At 41.0% G+C, this 16,063-nt stretch overlaps 2 protein-coding genes across 3 annotated transcripts in view; one reads left to right on the forward strand and one right to left on the reverse strand.

Annotated features, from left to right (window-relative positions):
• si:ch211-243j20.2 (uridine-cytidine kinase-like 1) overlaps positions 1 to 1,679 on the reverse strand; it is a 52,073-nt gene extending 50,394 nt beyond the window's left edge. For both annotated transcript variants that reach the window (XM_036581181.1, XM_036581182.1), the window contains exon 1: positions 1,543 to 1,679. In XM_036581181.1, the coding sequence (XP_036437074.1) occupies positions 1,543 to 1,664 (122 nt within the window). In that variant the 5' untranslated portion in view covers positions 1,665 to 1,679. The remainder of the gene's footprint in view (positions 1 to 1,542) is intronic.
• A 6,289-nt stretch (positions 1,680 to 7,968) lies between these two features.
• Positions 7,969 to 16,063, forward strand: part of slc30a2 (solute carrier family 30 member 2) — a 29,358-nt gene continuing 21,263 nt past the window's right edge. The window contains exon 1 of the mRNA XM_036582629.1: positions 7,969 to 8,233. Within this exon, the coding sequence (XP_036438522.1) occupies positions 8,154 to 8,233 (80 nt within the window). The 5' untranslated portion in view covers positions 7,969 to 8,153. The remainder of the gene's footprint in view (positions 8,234 to 16,063) is intronic.

The raw sequence follows: 16,063 nt of genomic DNA on the forward strand, positions 1-16,063 counted from the left end.
TCTATCTCTCTCTCTCCCTCTATATGTAGATATAGATATATCTCCTGTTCTCTCTCCCTCTATCTCTCTCTCTATCTCCCGTTCTCTCTCCCTCGTTTTCTCGCCCCCCCCCCATCTCTCTCCCTCCCTCTATATGTAGATATAGATATATCTCCTTTTCTCTCTCCCTCTATCTCTCTCTCTCCCTCTATATGTAGATATAGATATATCTCCTTTTCTCTCTCCCTCTATCTCTCTCTCTCCCTCTATATGTAGATATAGATATATCTCCTGTTCTCTCTCCCTCTATCTCCCGTTCTCTCTCCCTCGTTTTCTCGCCCCCCCCCATCTCTCTCCCTCCCTCTATATGTAGATATAGATATATCTCCTTTTCTCTCTCCCTCTATCTCTCTCTCTCCCTCTATATGTAGATATATCTCCTTTTCTCTCTCCCTCTATCTCTCTCTCTCCCTCTATATGTAGATATAGATATATCTCCTGTTCTCTCTCCCTCTATCTCTCTCTCTCCCTCTATATGTAGATATATCTCCTTTTCTCTCTCCCTCTATCTCTCTCTCTCCCTCTATATGTAGATATATCTCCTTTTCTCTCTCCCTCTATCTCTCTCTCTCCCTCTATATGTAGATATAGATATATCTCCTGTTCTCTCTCCCTCTATCTCTCTCTCTATCTCCCGTTCTCTCTCCCTCGTTTTCTCGCCCCCCCCCCCCCTCTATCTCTCTCCCTCCCTCTATATGTAGATATAGATATATCTCCTTTTCTCTCTCCCTCTATCTCTCTCTCTCCCTCTATATGTAGATATATCTCCTTTTCTCTCTCCCTCTATCTCTCTCTCTCCCTCTATATGTAGATATAGATATATCTCCTGTTCTCTCTCCCTCTATCTCTCTCTCTCCCTCTATATGTAGATATATCTCCTTTTCTCTCTCCCTCTATCTCTCTCTCTCCCTCTATATGTAGATATATCTCCTTTTCTCTCTCCCTCTATCTCTCTCTCTCCCTCTATATGTAGATATAGATATATCTCCTGTTCTCTCTCCCTCTATCTCTCTCTCTATCTCCCGTTCTCTCTCCCTCGTTTTCTCGCTCTATCTCTCTCCCTCTTCCCCTCTCTATCTCTCTCTCCTCTCTCTCTCCCCCCCTCTATCTCTCTCTCCCTCCCTCTCCCCGATGCTGTGACCATGGCTAAGACAGGTTGTACAGTAACGTTAGATAACCTGGAACGGTCGCGTCACTCAAAGCGGTTTTACAGAATAAATAACTGACGCTTCTGAAGTTTAAGTCTATCTGTCTGTTATTCAGTAGTGATAGTTTCCACACAGACCCAGTTTAAGTCCCGGATGTAAACCCTGATGTATTAATACTCTATAACACTCTAACAGACATTTTGGAGCTAAGTAACGTTGAGCTAGCTAGGTTAGCTGTCCGTTAGCCAGCTCGCGCCGCCACGCTGGGCGGTCAGTCTGTGGTTGCGGTATTTCACCAGCACAGCTCTCGGTTTAAACATCTGAGCAGCTGGACCGCCGCGCAGCGACGCGTTACCTGTCAGATCTGGACATGGGCCGATCTTCCTCCTCCTCCCGGTCCTCCTTTCGGTCTTTCTGGACCTCCGCTTGCTTCATTGTCACTTCCATGTTTTCATCTCGCTCCGCGCGTCTGCGCATGCGCGGGATTGTGTTACGTCATCTGTTACGTGCACTCCAGCGCCTCAACATTTCTGAAAAAAAAATCGAATCAGTCTGGATCACAGAGAAAAACACGGCTTTAGTTCCAAACCTCGACTCACAAACCTGCTACAAAAACCCGGAGATGTTCAAAGTCACCTCTGCAGTGACTTTATACACCAACCAGGCACAGCATTATGTTTCTACACTCAGGGTCCATTTTATCAGCTCCACTTACTTTAGTGTGTGTTGTGCTGGTGCGAGTGGATCAGACACAGCAGTGCTGCTGGAGTTTTTAAACACTGTGTCCACTCACTGTCCACTCTATTAGACACTCCTACCTTGTCAGTCCACCTTGTAGATGTAAAGTCAGAGACGATAGCTCATCTGCTGCTGCACAGTTTGTGCTGGTCATCCTCTAGTCCTTCATCAGTGGTCACAGGACGCTGCCCACAGGACGCTGTTGGCTGAATATTTTTGGTTGGTGGACGATTCTCAGTCCAGCAGTGACACTGAGGTGTTTAAAACTCCAGCAGCACTGCTGTGTCTGATCCACTCAGACCAGCACAACACACACTAACACACCACCACCACGTCAGTGTTACTGCAGTGCTGAGAATGATCCACCACCCAAATAGTACCTGCTCTGTGAGGGTCCATGGGGGTCCTGACCACTGAAGAACAGGGTAAAAGGGGGCTAACAAAGTATCAGAGAAACAGATGGACTACAGTCTGTAACTGTGGAACTACAAAGTGCACCTATATAGTAAGCGGAGCTGATAAAATGGACAATGAGCGTAGAAACAAGGAGGTGGTCATGATGTTATGCCTGACCGGTGTGTGTTTATCAGTTTGAGACTGTCATGCTGAATTAAAGCGTAGTAGTTTCGTTTTGCATTCAGATGTGAGAGGGAGCAGCCTGTGTCCACAGAGGTAGTTATCCAGGTCCAGCAGCAGAGAGAATGGGTCACTTAAACAACAGTAGTTCTTCATCAGATGAGGAAGACAACACGTAAAAGCTAAAGTTAGCCAAGTAGCTACCAAGCAAACAAGATACCTTACATCAGTTTGGCTTCCTTGGCTGAAAGAGTGAAAACATTGAAGAATCTCGGTTTTCTTTATGACTCTATTCACTGACCGAGGTAAAAGCTGTGCTAATGCTAGCTTGTATTTTTAGCTTACAGATGAGCGGCTAGGCTAACAGACTGGACTGACTTTGTGATTGACACCACAGAGATTCCCATTTCTGATATGATGTGTTTTGCATACTGCATGCTGGGTATTGTAGTGAACACTACTGAACAAAAACATGAAAACATTATCCACCTACAGCAGTAGGAGTTGGATCCCTGTGTGCCGGGTGACGGGCCAAAGTGGCTATTATTAGACACCGCCTTTTGAAGTGAATTTGTACTCCAGTATCTTAATTGTAAATGTTAGTAAATGGACCTTTAACTGGACAAAAGACAGTGTTGTAGATATTGATACACTGTGAAAATGTAGTTTGACGATTTGATATGTTGTTTATCTGACATACATTTTGTGTGAATGTCTAAATGCAAAGTACAATGCAAAACACAGCAGTCAGTACCGTTCATTCAGTTCATGTATATTTAGTTACATCTTTAAGCTTTATTAAAATTACATACAATTGAAAAATACAATAACAAATACAAATAAATGCATTTTAAATATATATTTAAGAAAAACGTTTTTGGCCATTTTCATATATTGCAAAAATATATTTCAGAAATATATTTGATTATATATACATATACATATATTCTCCTGATGGAAGACTAATCTTAATATTGCTGTAACTCCCTGATTGGCTGATGTCTGTTTCTGTTTAACACTCACTCTGTTTAAGGTGCTGAACTAGACCACATATTTAGTTAAACTTGATAGGCAAAGATAATTAAACATTGTATTGATATTCTGTTTTGTATGCTTATTGCAGATCAATGGATATTTTGTATTTAAATAATAATAAAGGACAAACTTCAAATGTGTAGGTAAGTAATAGGGGAAGCAGCTTAGTTTTATTGTAGAAATTACAACAGTAAATATTTCATAGTGTAATGAACATTTCATCCTCTAGATGTTTGCGGTCCCTGTCTTATAAATTGAGTTCACGTTTTTTTTTTACATTTCCTTTCCTACTTTCTTTCTTCTTTTGCTGTAATTGTTTTGGTAATACTTTGGCGAAAATTAATTACTACATTTATTAACATCAATAAACCATGAACATCAACATTATTAAGACATAATGTTTACAAATATTTAACACTTATATTAAATTATGTTTGTTAGTGTCAATTAAATAAAGAACACGAATTATATCATGTTTGATCTATGATCTGTTTTACTTTTTGAATTTTTTTACTTTTTTTCTTGTTTATGACTTTGGATTGATTCATTTGGCAATAACTAAATACAATTGTATATAGTTAATAATTACTATTTCATTTAACATTTAATATTTGAGAACTATAACTCAAATTCAACATTTCTTTACGATGTCTTTTTACAGGTATTGTGTATTTTTTCATGCCTTTAAATCTCTCACTTCATTCTCAGTCTCAGCCTTTGAGAATGAGGCTTCTGACTTTACAGGCTAACATAACTACACAGCGTTTTAGTGAAGCTATATAAACGCGTGTGATGAGTTACTATTTACTAGAGATTTTCCTATTTTTACTTCGTAAAAAAGTTACAGCCTGCAGTGCTTGTAGGATGCAACTTATTAATGAATGTAGTGGTTCCAGTAATTCCTGATCTCCTAATCCCCGAACACTAAGTGCTACAAACCTACAGCCCACGGCAAATCCCTTTGGATAGTGGTGGCTCATGTGACTCCTCATCGTAGCTGTACAGATGGCCTGACAGCTACCATGAAATGTGCCGTCCGCATATGGCGTCAATGGCGTCCCCTAATAAAAGTGGCCGTGATGTGGCTGGTCAATGGCGTCCGCTAATAAAAGTGGCTGTGAAGTGGCTGCGATGTGGCGACTGCTAATAAAAGTGGCCGCGATGTGGCTGGTCAATGGCGTCCGCTAATAAAAGCGGCCGCGATGTGGCTGGTCAATGGCGACCGCTAATAAAAGTGGCCGCGATGTGGCTGGTCAATGGCGTCCGCTAATAAAAGTGGCCACGATGTGGCTGGTCAATGGCGACCGCTAATAAAAGTGGCCGCGATGTGTCTGGTCAATGGCGACCGCTAATAAAAGTGGCCGCTATGTGGCTGGTCAATGGCGAGCGCTAATAAAAGTGGCTGTGATGTGGCTGGTCAATGGCGACCGCTAATAAAAGTGGCCGTGATGTGGCTGGTCAATGGCGACCGCTAATAAAAGTGGCCGCGATGTGTCTGGTCAATGGCGACCGCTAATAAAAGTGGCCGCTATGTGGCTGGTCAATGGCGAGCGCTAATAAAAGTGGCCGTGATGTGGCTGGTCAATGGCGACTGCTAATAAAAGTGGCCGCGATGTGGCTGGTCAATGGCGACCGCTAATAAAAGTGGCCGCGATGTGGCTGGTCAATGGCGACCGCTAATAAAAGTGGCCGCTATGTGGCTGGTCAATGGCGAGCGCTAATAAAAGTGGCCGTGATGTGGCTGGTCAATGGCGAGCGCTAATAAAAGTGGCCGTGATGTGGCTGGTCAATGGCGACCGCTAATAAAAGTGGCCGCGATGTGGCTGGTCAATGGCGAGCGCTAATAAAAGTGGCTGTGATGTGGCTGGTCAATGGCGTCCGCTAATAAAAGTGGCCGTGATGTGGCTGGTCACTGGCGACCGCTAATAAAAGTGGCCGCGATGTGGCTGGTCAATGGCGTCCGCTAATAAAAGTGGCCGCAATGTGTCTGGTCAATGGTGACTGCTAATAAAAGTGGCTGTGAAGTGGCTACGATGTGGCGACCCCTAATAAAAGTGGCCACGATGTGGCTGGTCAATGGCGACCCCTAATAAAAGTGGCCGCAATGTGGCTGGTCACTGGTGACCGCTAATAAAAGTGGCCTCGATGTGGCTGGTCAATGGCGACCGCTAATAAAAGTGGCTGTGAAGTGGCCGCGATGTGGTGACCGCTAATAAAAGTGGCCGCGATGTGGCTGGTCAATGGCGACCGCTAATAAAAGTGGCCGCGATGTGGCTGGTCAGTGGCGTCCGCTAATAAAAGTGGCCGCTCCTGCTGCCACAAGAGCGACCACTTCCGCCCGTCACCGGCACGCAGAGATCCAAACCCCGCTCGAGTCTGATTCTGACCGAGTGTTTCTACAGAAGAGGAACAAAAGTCTGGCTCGTCTGGTTTTCCGCTCATGCAGGATTCGGCTTTATTAATCAGACCGTATAAAAACAGAACACACTGCGAAATCCTGGAGCGCCTGTTCCAAAATACAAACAGAGACGACTGTAACTCCTTTCTAGACTCTGTTTACAGATGAGTTTGATTTCAGTCCGATATTCTCTTTAACTCCGAGTTTTTAAATTCGCCAAACTAAATGGGCTGTAAGATGCTTTACAGACTGGCTGGAACAAAACAACATTAATACTGATCTGGCAAAAACTGACAAAACTGAGCTGAACTTGATATTGCAGCGGTTTTAATGCTCAGTCTGATTTGGTCAGACTCTGAAGATCAGACTCCACGTTTGGCGAATGGTGTTGGGTTCATTTCTGGCTGATTCCAGGTTGTTTAGCTGTTCTTCTGTCACAGCTGCCGACTGAAAAGCTGCTCAGTGGTGATGACAGTTTGGGAATTTAGTGTAAGGAGCTGGAGAACGAACTGCCGGCTGTGCAGCGAGTGGGCGGAGCTCGATACTCTGACGTAGCAACAAGCTGCTCATTAAGGAACTATAATTTGGTGAAGGAACTGCGAACATTAAAACATATTAAACGCCGCGTTCACGGCCCAGTTTATTAATTTATTACTGTATTTATTTAACTGTTGTATTAAAGCAGTAGAACACTCGAGGAGTGTGTTATCGCCAATAACATCACGGCTGTGATGATCTACGGCGACCAAATCACAGTGATGTTATTTCACGATAACACACTCCCTCTGTGTTCTACTGCTGAAATATCAGTGTGTGGTACAGTATGTGGTTTTGGACGCAGCCCGGTTGTAATTTAGGTCATAAAACATTTTCAGATCACAACTGTTGAAGGTCAGGCAGGTCAGGTTTTCCACCCTCTGGTTATCTAGAACTCTGACACTGTGATGTGGTTCGACACTTTCAATACAGTTCAATTAACCACAGTGATCACAAAATCCAGGACTTTAAGGGGGGCTGATTTAAAGGGGAATGCCACTGATTTTTCCAAATTTTCTGAATAATTCCATAATTAAGATGTTATTCAAAGTGTTGTGATGTGAAATAATTAACTGTGGAAAAAAACTTATCAGCTCAGGTTTCTTTACAGCGGTGAGAGGAATTCAGGTTTAGAATGTCAATAATGCAAATATATCGAAATATATCTATTTTATTTACTATTTCAAACGACTATAACTCACGTGTTTTGAGTGTTTATATGTTGATAAAGGTATAATAGTGATAAATGTGAAGTAAAGGTCTAGGCGCTTTATGTGTTTATTATTTATATGTAAATAAACATAAATAATAAAATATATCATTCATATATATATATATATATATATATATATATATTTGTTATTTATATGTTTCTTTGGGGACTATTTTGTCTTACAACACCTTTGAACATGCGACACCTCTATGACATGAATTGCTTTTCACGTTTTGAGCCAAAAACTATTTAAAAAGCTGTTGTGAAAGAATGTCTCTGGCAATAAGTGACGTGCGTAACTATGGGTCAGTACCCCTCTTGTCACTGGGGTGGAACCCTCGAGGGTCCATCTCAGTACCTTTAGTCAGGGAACATAACTGAACCATAATCCACTGAAATGATATGTTCTAAGCTGTACTGACTCCACACACCCCGTCTCGTCTCCAGGCTTTTATTTTACTGTTCTGTTTAAAACATTCGGTTATGAAAAGGTACAAATACGAACTTTTCACCTGGAAAAACTGATTTAAGGTTCACAATCAGACCTTAGAACCACTGTTGGAGCTTTGAGGGAACATTTACACTGTTTGTACCTTGATGAATGGAAAATGTACCTGAACAGAACCTTTATTTCAGACAGTGTAGAGTGAGAGAGAGAGAGAGTGAACAGGAGTGAACAGTGCTCACGTCTTCACCACCAAACCTCTCTCAGTCTCTCTCTCTCCACACACACACAGGACTCCACGCGCCGCTCTCTCTCGGTGCCATGAAGGGATGTGATTTAACTCAGCTGGTGTCTGAACTGAAATGGACCCGGAGATTCGCCGTTTTGTGATTTAAATCGCGGCGTTTCTGATTTTTTTTACTGTTCGCCTGAATTTATTTATCTATTCATCATTTTTTTAAAAATCTTTTGCTCGTGCGAGTCCACACCACCGGGACACCAAGACACCTGGAGCAGGAGGAGGAGATGGACCCGCCGCCGAATTCAGAGAAATCTCATCTTATTAACGAAAAAGGCGCCAAAATGTACTCCTTCAAACTGAACAGGTAAACACAGCTGGGTTTGTGCTGATTTTGTTCGCGTTTGAGCTCCAGTGTCCGCAAATTAGAGCAGCAGAGGCAGCAAATATGTTTACATTTTTATATATTTATTCTACAGTTTTATTTAATAATATTGGTCATTATATTATTATTACTATTATTATTATTATTATTAGTAGTAGTAGTAGTATTAGTATTAGTATTAATATTATTATGTGTTCTTTTAATCCAATTCTGCTGCTTCTGAATCAGCTCTGATGGTTGTGTCCCGGAGCTCAGATAAAGCGGGTCTGGTGTTCCGGATGTGTTCTGATCACAGATCGCTGGGGTTTGGAGCCCGCAGTGCTGTAGGAGTCGTTAACTCAGACTCGGACTCAGATCTCAGACTCAGATCTCGGTCTGTTTCTGTGTTTTTCCGGCTCAGGCAGGTCCGCGCGCTGCCGGGGGCTGGGCGGACCGCAGTGAGTTAAACAGGTGCAGTGGGGGTCTCTTCGTTGCTCCGTGGAGCCATTAAGCGCGAGGTGTGTGCGCTGAGCCGCGTGTGAACGAGCAAATTCATTTCCATGCCTCACTTGATTTTGGACAGCGCTTGACGAATGACCCCGGAGACCGAGGAGCGAGAGGCCGAGAGAGCCGAGCAGAGGAGCCGCTGTGGACCCGCGCTGGACCCGCACTGTCCCTCAGACCAACCCTGCGCAGAGCAGCTGATTCCACTGGTTTCCTCCTCAAACGAAATGATAGTTTAGCTGTTATATTTTTGTAAAAGAGGAGAAGAAAAGCTAAGAGGTTTTTTTCTGAAGTCTGGAAATAAAACTCGACCATCAACACGGACAATAAAACACCCAGTGCGCGTGCGGACAGTTTACATATACATAACCTAAACGAATAGTAAATAAACGAGTGGTGGTTTCGTGTGAATTCTCTGCGGATGGAGTCCCCAAATACAGAGCACAGGCTTTCTCACTGGAGCTCTTAAACAAGGTTCTCCCAGGGTTCGTTAATAAAGAGAACGGTTCTGTATAGAATAACGAACACTCAAACCATTTGACTGTTACATTGTTGTTGTTCTCTGTGGTGGTAAAATCAATATGTGGCTCTTTAAAGAACCCCATTTAAATACTCCTTTAAATGGTTCTATATACACCACATTGGTGCGAGTCAAAGAACCCTTTTTCAGTACTAAACAGAACCCTGAGATTTGCTGAGACTTACAGACTTCAGCACCACGGACAGATCCCTCATATACAGCAGATAAAGCCCTGCTGGTACGCAGTGAACTAACCTGACTGCGTGTCTGAAGATCAGAGCCGTTTCTCTTCATAATCTGATAACCAGTAATCAATAAATGCTCATAGCAGGTTAATAATAACGAACGTAATAATGTTCGTATTATAATTAGCGTTTAAACCGTATTTGGCTGTAAAGGAGGAGGAACCAGAGAGAGAAACGTTATTATAACGCGCTTTAGGAGAAGAATAAAAATGACTGGCAGTAAAATTAGAGAGAGGAGAGGCTTCATTAGAGCGCATTAGAGGATGTGTGTCTGTGAGGATCGGACAGCGTCAGTGTCTGAAACCATTATCAGCTGGTAGAGAAAGGGGAGCGGAGTCGGCGAGAGGACGTGGTGACTGCGTCTGACCAGCACTGCAGCAGCTCAGCCTCATGGTACAGAGAGAATGAAGGGATTTTATTTACATCCACTTCACATCAGCGCAGCTCAGTCCGCATTAAAGCCCACATCTCAAACAGCGCTTTCATCTGAAACCTGAATTAGTCTTTCACAGATTCACAGAATTACAAATTATGTTCTAGTGATATTTAAAGTGGTGTAAATTTACAGACACTTTACAGTAAAGTACTGTATTCCTTAAACACAGCAGCTCGTTGAACAGCATTGAAGACAAGCTCCTTGTTAAAGAAGAATGTTGGATCTTACAATAATTAGCTGCTATTTGCAAAGCACACTGGGAGATGTGCCGTCTTAAGCAGCTTGTCTCTGAGTATTGTAGTGATGGAGTGGAGCTTATTCATTTGCTTTTTATTGTTTCTTCTACAGATCATGGATTTTACATATGGGTCATTCTACAGAAACGTCCATTTTTGTGTCCCTGGCGTTTACAAATATATTACACTTCAAAAACTTGTGAGGGTTACAGTTTATTACAAGTTATTTTAACAATTACACCTTCTTGAGCCTCAATTTAGCAAACTTGGTTTTTAAATCAGTTATCTAGAATTCCAAGCACCACAGAAGAGCTCGTCCTTTAACTGCAATAATCTATACATGACTATGAAATATATTATAAATTAAATGACAAAGAAAACAGATGCCAAATAAATATTATAAAATATAATGAAAGTTATCCCCAGGAGTCGAGTCACTGGTGTTACTGCGTAACAAAAAATCTCTTATTTTGAAATAAAAGTCACACTGATGACATCACTCGACTTCCTTTACCTGTTCTCTGAGGATCTATGAAGAAAAGCACATGGTGAGTCCACTGTGTCTTTCAGTTATCAGAGATTTTCTCATTTAGCTCATGATTTCATATGAAGCTTTTAGCTGAAGTCACTGGTGTGACCGACTTTATTCTGAGGTAACTGTGAAAAAAATAGAATACAAATGGATTAAATTCCATATTTTAGTGGATATTCCATGATTGACAACATGTGGTTTGATGCTCTGCAGCAAACATTCTGTAAAATGTATTCTTCATTAAAATGTCTCTGGTGTTCCTTTATTATGTGTAACACCAATGAGGATCAGTAACACCAGTGACTCCTATGGGGAGACAGAAAAGTGGACGTTCCTGTAGAATGACCCGTATTTATGTTTTCCAGCCAAGATGGTGTTTGTGCTCCAGTTAACTAGTTCATCTTATAGTGTTATAATAATAGATATTTGCAGTGTTAATAACTGCTGTAATGTGACATCCAGTTTATGGTCTGATTGACACTCAGTTCTATGCTGTTGTGAAGATAGCGTGTTTATTATAACCATGTAAAAGTCTGCATGAACCTTTTAGTATTTGCTATCAAAGCCTACCTAGATAGATTTGCCCTGTTTGCATATGTTACACGTTGTACTACATAATGTAACAAAACTGAAGGTGTTCGACAGCTGTGGGTTCTCAAGCTGGAGAAACTGCTGCCAGAAAATGACTGTAATCATGCACTACAATTTTTTACAGTGTTGGACTCTGGCGAAGTGCCTCTAATTCCCTTTATGTGTCTACCGAGAGATTAAGAACATACAGAGGGTCAGAATACAGCCTTGTACAGGAGGAAAAAGGTCTCTGTAGTGGAAACAGCAAGGCAGCATTTTGGCCATTTGGTTGTATGTTGGCGTTCGTTATAGGGATGCACCGATATATCATTTCTGGGCTGATAACGCTAAACAATTAACATCTTATTATAGTTGATATGAATATCAGTAACCAATAATTTTAAACAAGTGCATTGAGCTTTAAGCCCTGCATAGAGCATTCATTAAACAGCCTTGATGTCACTAAATCAGACAAAACTATCATACACATTATACACAAATATCTGCCATTATTTAGCTGCTTACTCATTATTAAGTGAATATAATGTTAGAGGTCTTGCACAAGCACTTTTAATGGTATGGCAGTGGTATTCCTGCCTTTTTTCAATTCCATGAAAAAAATTCCTTGAAAGAAAGCCAAGGAACTGACAGACAGTGGAGCTTGGCTAGTTTCCATAGTGGACTGTATGATTATACTGATCGAAACAAGGAAAGAAGCAAGTTTTTAAATCAAACGATCGTTTCATTATACATTCAGGACTAGCCTTTAAAAGTGCGCTGACACAGTGGATATTAGAGCTGCAGATGTTATGTCAAAAGGCATTTTAGCAAATTTTGGTCATAAATGTGAAGCACTTCTCCAGTAATTGTTAGTAATAAAAGCTGCATAAAAGCAGCTTTAAATATGTTATTTGTCATGTTTTATAACAATGTTTCCAAACACTGATCCTGGAGATCCCCCTGTACTGTACATTTTAGTGTTTCCCTGCTCCCAACACACCTGATCAAACTAATTAGCTCATTAAGAAGCCCTTAATGACTTGCAGTGGGAGTGTAGGGAGCTGGGAAACCTCTAAAGTGCGGGGGGGGGGGCTCCAGGACCAGCATAGAGAACCTGTGTTTTACAATGTTCAGTAGCGCAGCATCTATTAGCCTGATTGGTTTGACAGAATTCAAGATTTTGTGTCCTTTTTGTGTTTTTGTCCATCAGTTTCTCTCACTACAATACCCAGCATGCACTACACAAATACAATATACAACCATCAGGAATCCTGTTCCCCAGGGATTAGCTATTTGGCTTCCTTCTGCAATGGCCAGTGATGGATGGATGGATGGATGGATGGATGGATGGATGGATAGGTGGACGGACAGACAGACAGACAGACAGACAGACAGACAGACAGACAGACAGATAAATAGATAGATAGACAGATAAATAGATAGACAGACAGATAGACAGACAGATCTACCCTCAAGTCTCCACCCCAAAGCAACAGTTCCTCCCACGTTTAAGACACATCATCAGAAGAGAGTTTTTAGTCTCTACACCAGAAAATCCCACTCCAGAGATCATTGTGGCGCCGCTGTAAGGTTTGAGTGGGCATGTTTACAGATGTAGTGCTGGTAAAATGTTTAACTTTGGCCAGATTTCACCTTTAATCTTTTCATGCATGAAAAGGGTGAAAACACCAAGAACTGGTAAAAAAGGTTTTCAACATTTACAGCAAAAATTCGAGTGCTGAAATAACACAACGCTCACTGAAGTTCACTTGAGGTTAGGACTTCAGCTGTTTTTATTGCATCCAAAACCTTATCAAAGACTTTTTATTAAACACCGTCTGTTCATTATCTATTTAGTGCCCGTTTAATGGCTGGTCTTATATACTGGACATAATCAGACAGAGCTCTGATCAGCTGCTACACTCGCAGCTTCCCTAAGCAAAATGCTAATGGATGCTAAGCAGTGATAGAGCAGTCAGTGCTCGCTCGCTGAGCAGCTATTCTGCTCTCCAATTAGACACAGTTACTACACCTGGACAACATCCTGTTTTGTCTCCTGCGCTGCGGTGGCGGAGTTTATGTAGTGGAAACTTTGCTGACAGTGCTGTTCCTATTTTAAAGAGGATGAGGCAGGCAGTGAATCACCTTTGTTTGGTTCAAGCTGAAACTCTGGAAGCTCTTGCATCCAATAATGTTTATTGGCTAAGCGAGAAGCCCAGTATAGGACAGGAAACTGAAAGTACAGACGTGTCTAATCTCTGGCAGGATTTCCAGGGTTCTAACGATCATATTGGACCCCACTGAACATTGTTGTAGTTCAGTTTAAAAGTTGTGTCAGGATGAGTGATTAACATTTTGTGGCTGATACTGATTTTAAGGTTTTGTGATATTTGTATTTTATATTTTAATTTTATAAACAAATAGCTTTAGTTACTCAGTGCTTTACCTACTAACATGATTGTTAATTGTCACATTTAATCTCAAAACTTTTGAATGATTTACAATACTGAGCAAAAGTTTTAAAAAATTTTTCATTTCCAGTGAAAACTGCCATTAAGAGAAATGTATTGATTTCTATATTTGTTTTTTATGTTTTTATGTAATTGTGAAAAAAAGTTTCCAAAACTGGAGTTTAAAAAATTATTGAAAGCTACAAAGAAAATGTGGCTCCTAACAACCATGCAAGACCTGGTCGACCCCAAAACTGCCCCCATCAGATAAACAGCACTGAAAGCTTTCATCTCTGAGAGAGAGGAGAAAATCAAGCTGCTTCAGATCTGAAAACATCCACAGGTGTTTCTGTCCATCCTTCCACTGTGAGAAGACGACTCAGCGCTGTGGGTCTGAAAGGATGTGTAGCTGTCAAGAAGAACCTCACTGAGAAAAGGAGATGGACACATCAAACAAAGAAGCTGAACGATGGACTGACCACCCCAGAGTCCAGACCTCAACACCACTGAATGTGTTTGGGAATACTTGACTCGTAAGAAGAAAATGCAACAAACCTCTAAGACTGAACTTTCTGTGTATGTTCTCTCCTTTTTTCCTGACAGTGAAAAATGAATAACTTGATTATAACTTCATTATAACATTATTAGTATTATTATGTTAATCTCATGTTGAAGGATGCATTTTATGTGTTTTTTATATTTTAACCATTGTCTGGAGATTGAGATCAAATCTCAGCAACGAGCAGCCCAAAAAATTTTGCAGATACCGTTAAAACCACAACTCAGTATCAGCTCATGTTACCAGATATGAGCCGATATATCGGTCAGCTACTTAAAATGAGCTGCAGTAACGCCCATAAACAGCTCATGAGATAAAAATGTAAGAATATCCTGTTTGCAGATGTTTTTATAGGATTTTACATTGTAGTTTTACTATTCATCATTTGTTGGACCTGTTTTATATAAAAGAAAATAGAAATAGAAATGTATATAAACATAAACAGATATGTTTGCCTTGTGTGTTGTGTAACGTAAGGGAATGCAAATGAAAAGGCCTCACTAGAGAATTAATAATAATAATAATAATAATAATAATAATAATAATAATTTCACTTATAGCGAATGGGATCACTCGGACGCAGTCTAGTGTGTTTAATGATTCCAAAGAGCGCCCAGAAGTCCTCGAGCACAGATTTAACGCACGGCTGATCGGAGGCTTCGCCTCAGGTCCAACAGTATGGTGGAGATCAGAGCTGATCTGCTGCTAAGGTCTGTAGCACTGATTCGCCCTCAGCTTCATTGTAAACATCTGGACGTTTTCATCCTCCACCAGTTTCAGACAAGGTCACTGAGTTTAATGCAGCAAACAATGCCTATGGTCGAAGGAAGGATACTTATAAGTAACATCGGTGAAAGAGATGTAGTGGCATTTTATTTAGGGTAATATTAGATTATTGATCGCCAATCGTGATGTAATTTATCACAATGTGCTTTTCTGAGCAGAAAGTGGATCAGCAGTAGTTCAAGAACACAGACATACTGCATGCTTTATGGCAAAGAGAGCATGACTAGTCTTTTAATCTGGATTTCATGCAGTGCAGTTTGGGAATTACTGTATTCATAGTATCTTATAGTAATTGTTTCACGGTGCACTAGTGGTTCTTTTTTATATCTTATCAAACCTAAAAAACTAAATATCAGATTATATTGTGTATCTTGAAAATGTCTTAAAGTATATTATATTCAGGCCATATCACCCACCTCTATTTCCATTATAAATGGATTGCAAGTACCAAATAACAAGGTTCTATGACTTAACAATAGTGGTACCTTGTTGAGCTCTACTAACCATTGAAGAAGACCTTTGTAAATGTTATACCAAGTGATACAGTGACACAGTGGATGTAAAAACCGTGCATGTGATGTGTAAAGGTTTATTTTTTTTACATTTTATTAATGTGTAGCGCTGCTTCAGTAATTATCACTAACATATCACTAACATTACAGTGTCACCGTGATTCTTCAAACTGCAGAAACCAGAAAGCATGACGAATTATTTAGGTGTTAGAATGGGTTTGGCGACTGCTGTGCAAGATCTCCAAAGATGCTGCTGCGACACACACAGAAGGAACACATTCAGTGAGGCTGTGATATGACTCTATGGAACACGCTGAGCAGAGGAGACGATGCTTTGCTGAGGATCTAAATATGCACACAGGCCATTATATTTTGTGGTGATGTTATTATTATCTCGAGGGTGCAGCATGAGAGCATTCATGTTCTCCCTAATCCATCACAAGGCATAGTATATTCTCCCCCAGCGTGAAGGCAATGGCATTT

This window comes from Colossoma macropomum, unplaced genomic scaffold (assembly GCF_904425465.1).
Source record: "Colossoma macropomum unplaced genomic scaffold, Colossoma_macropomum, whole genome shotgun sequence".
Lineage (NCBI taxonomy): Eukaryota > Metazoa > Chordata > Actinopteri > Characiformes > Serrasalmidae > Colossoma > Colossoma macropomum.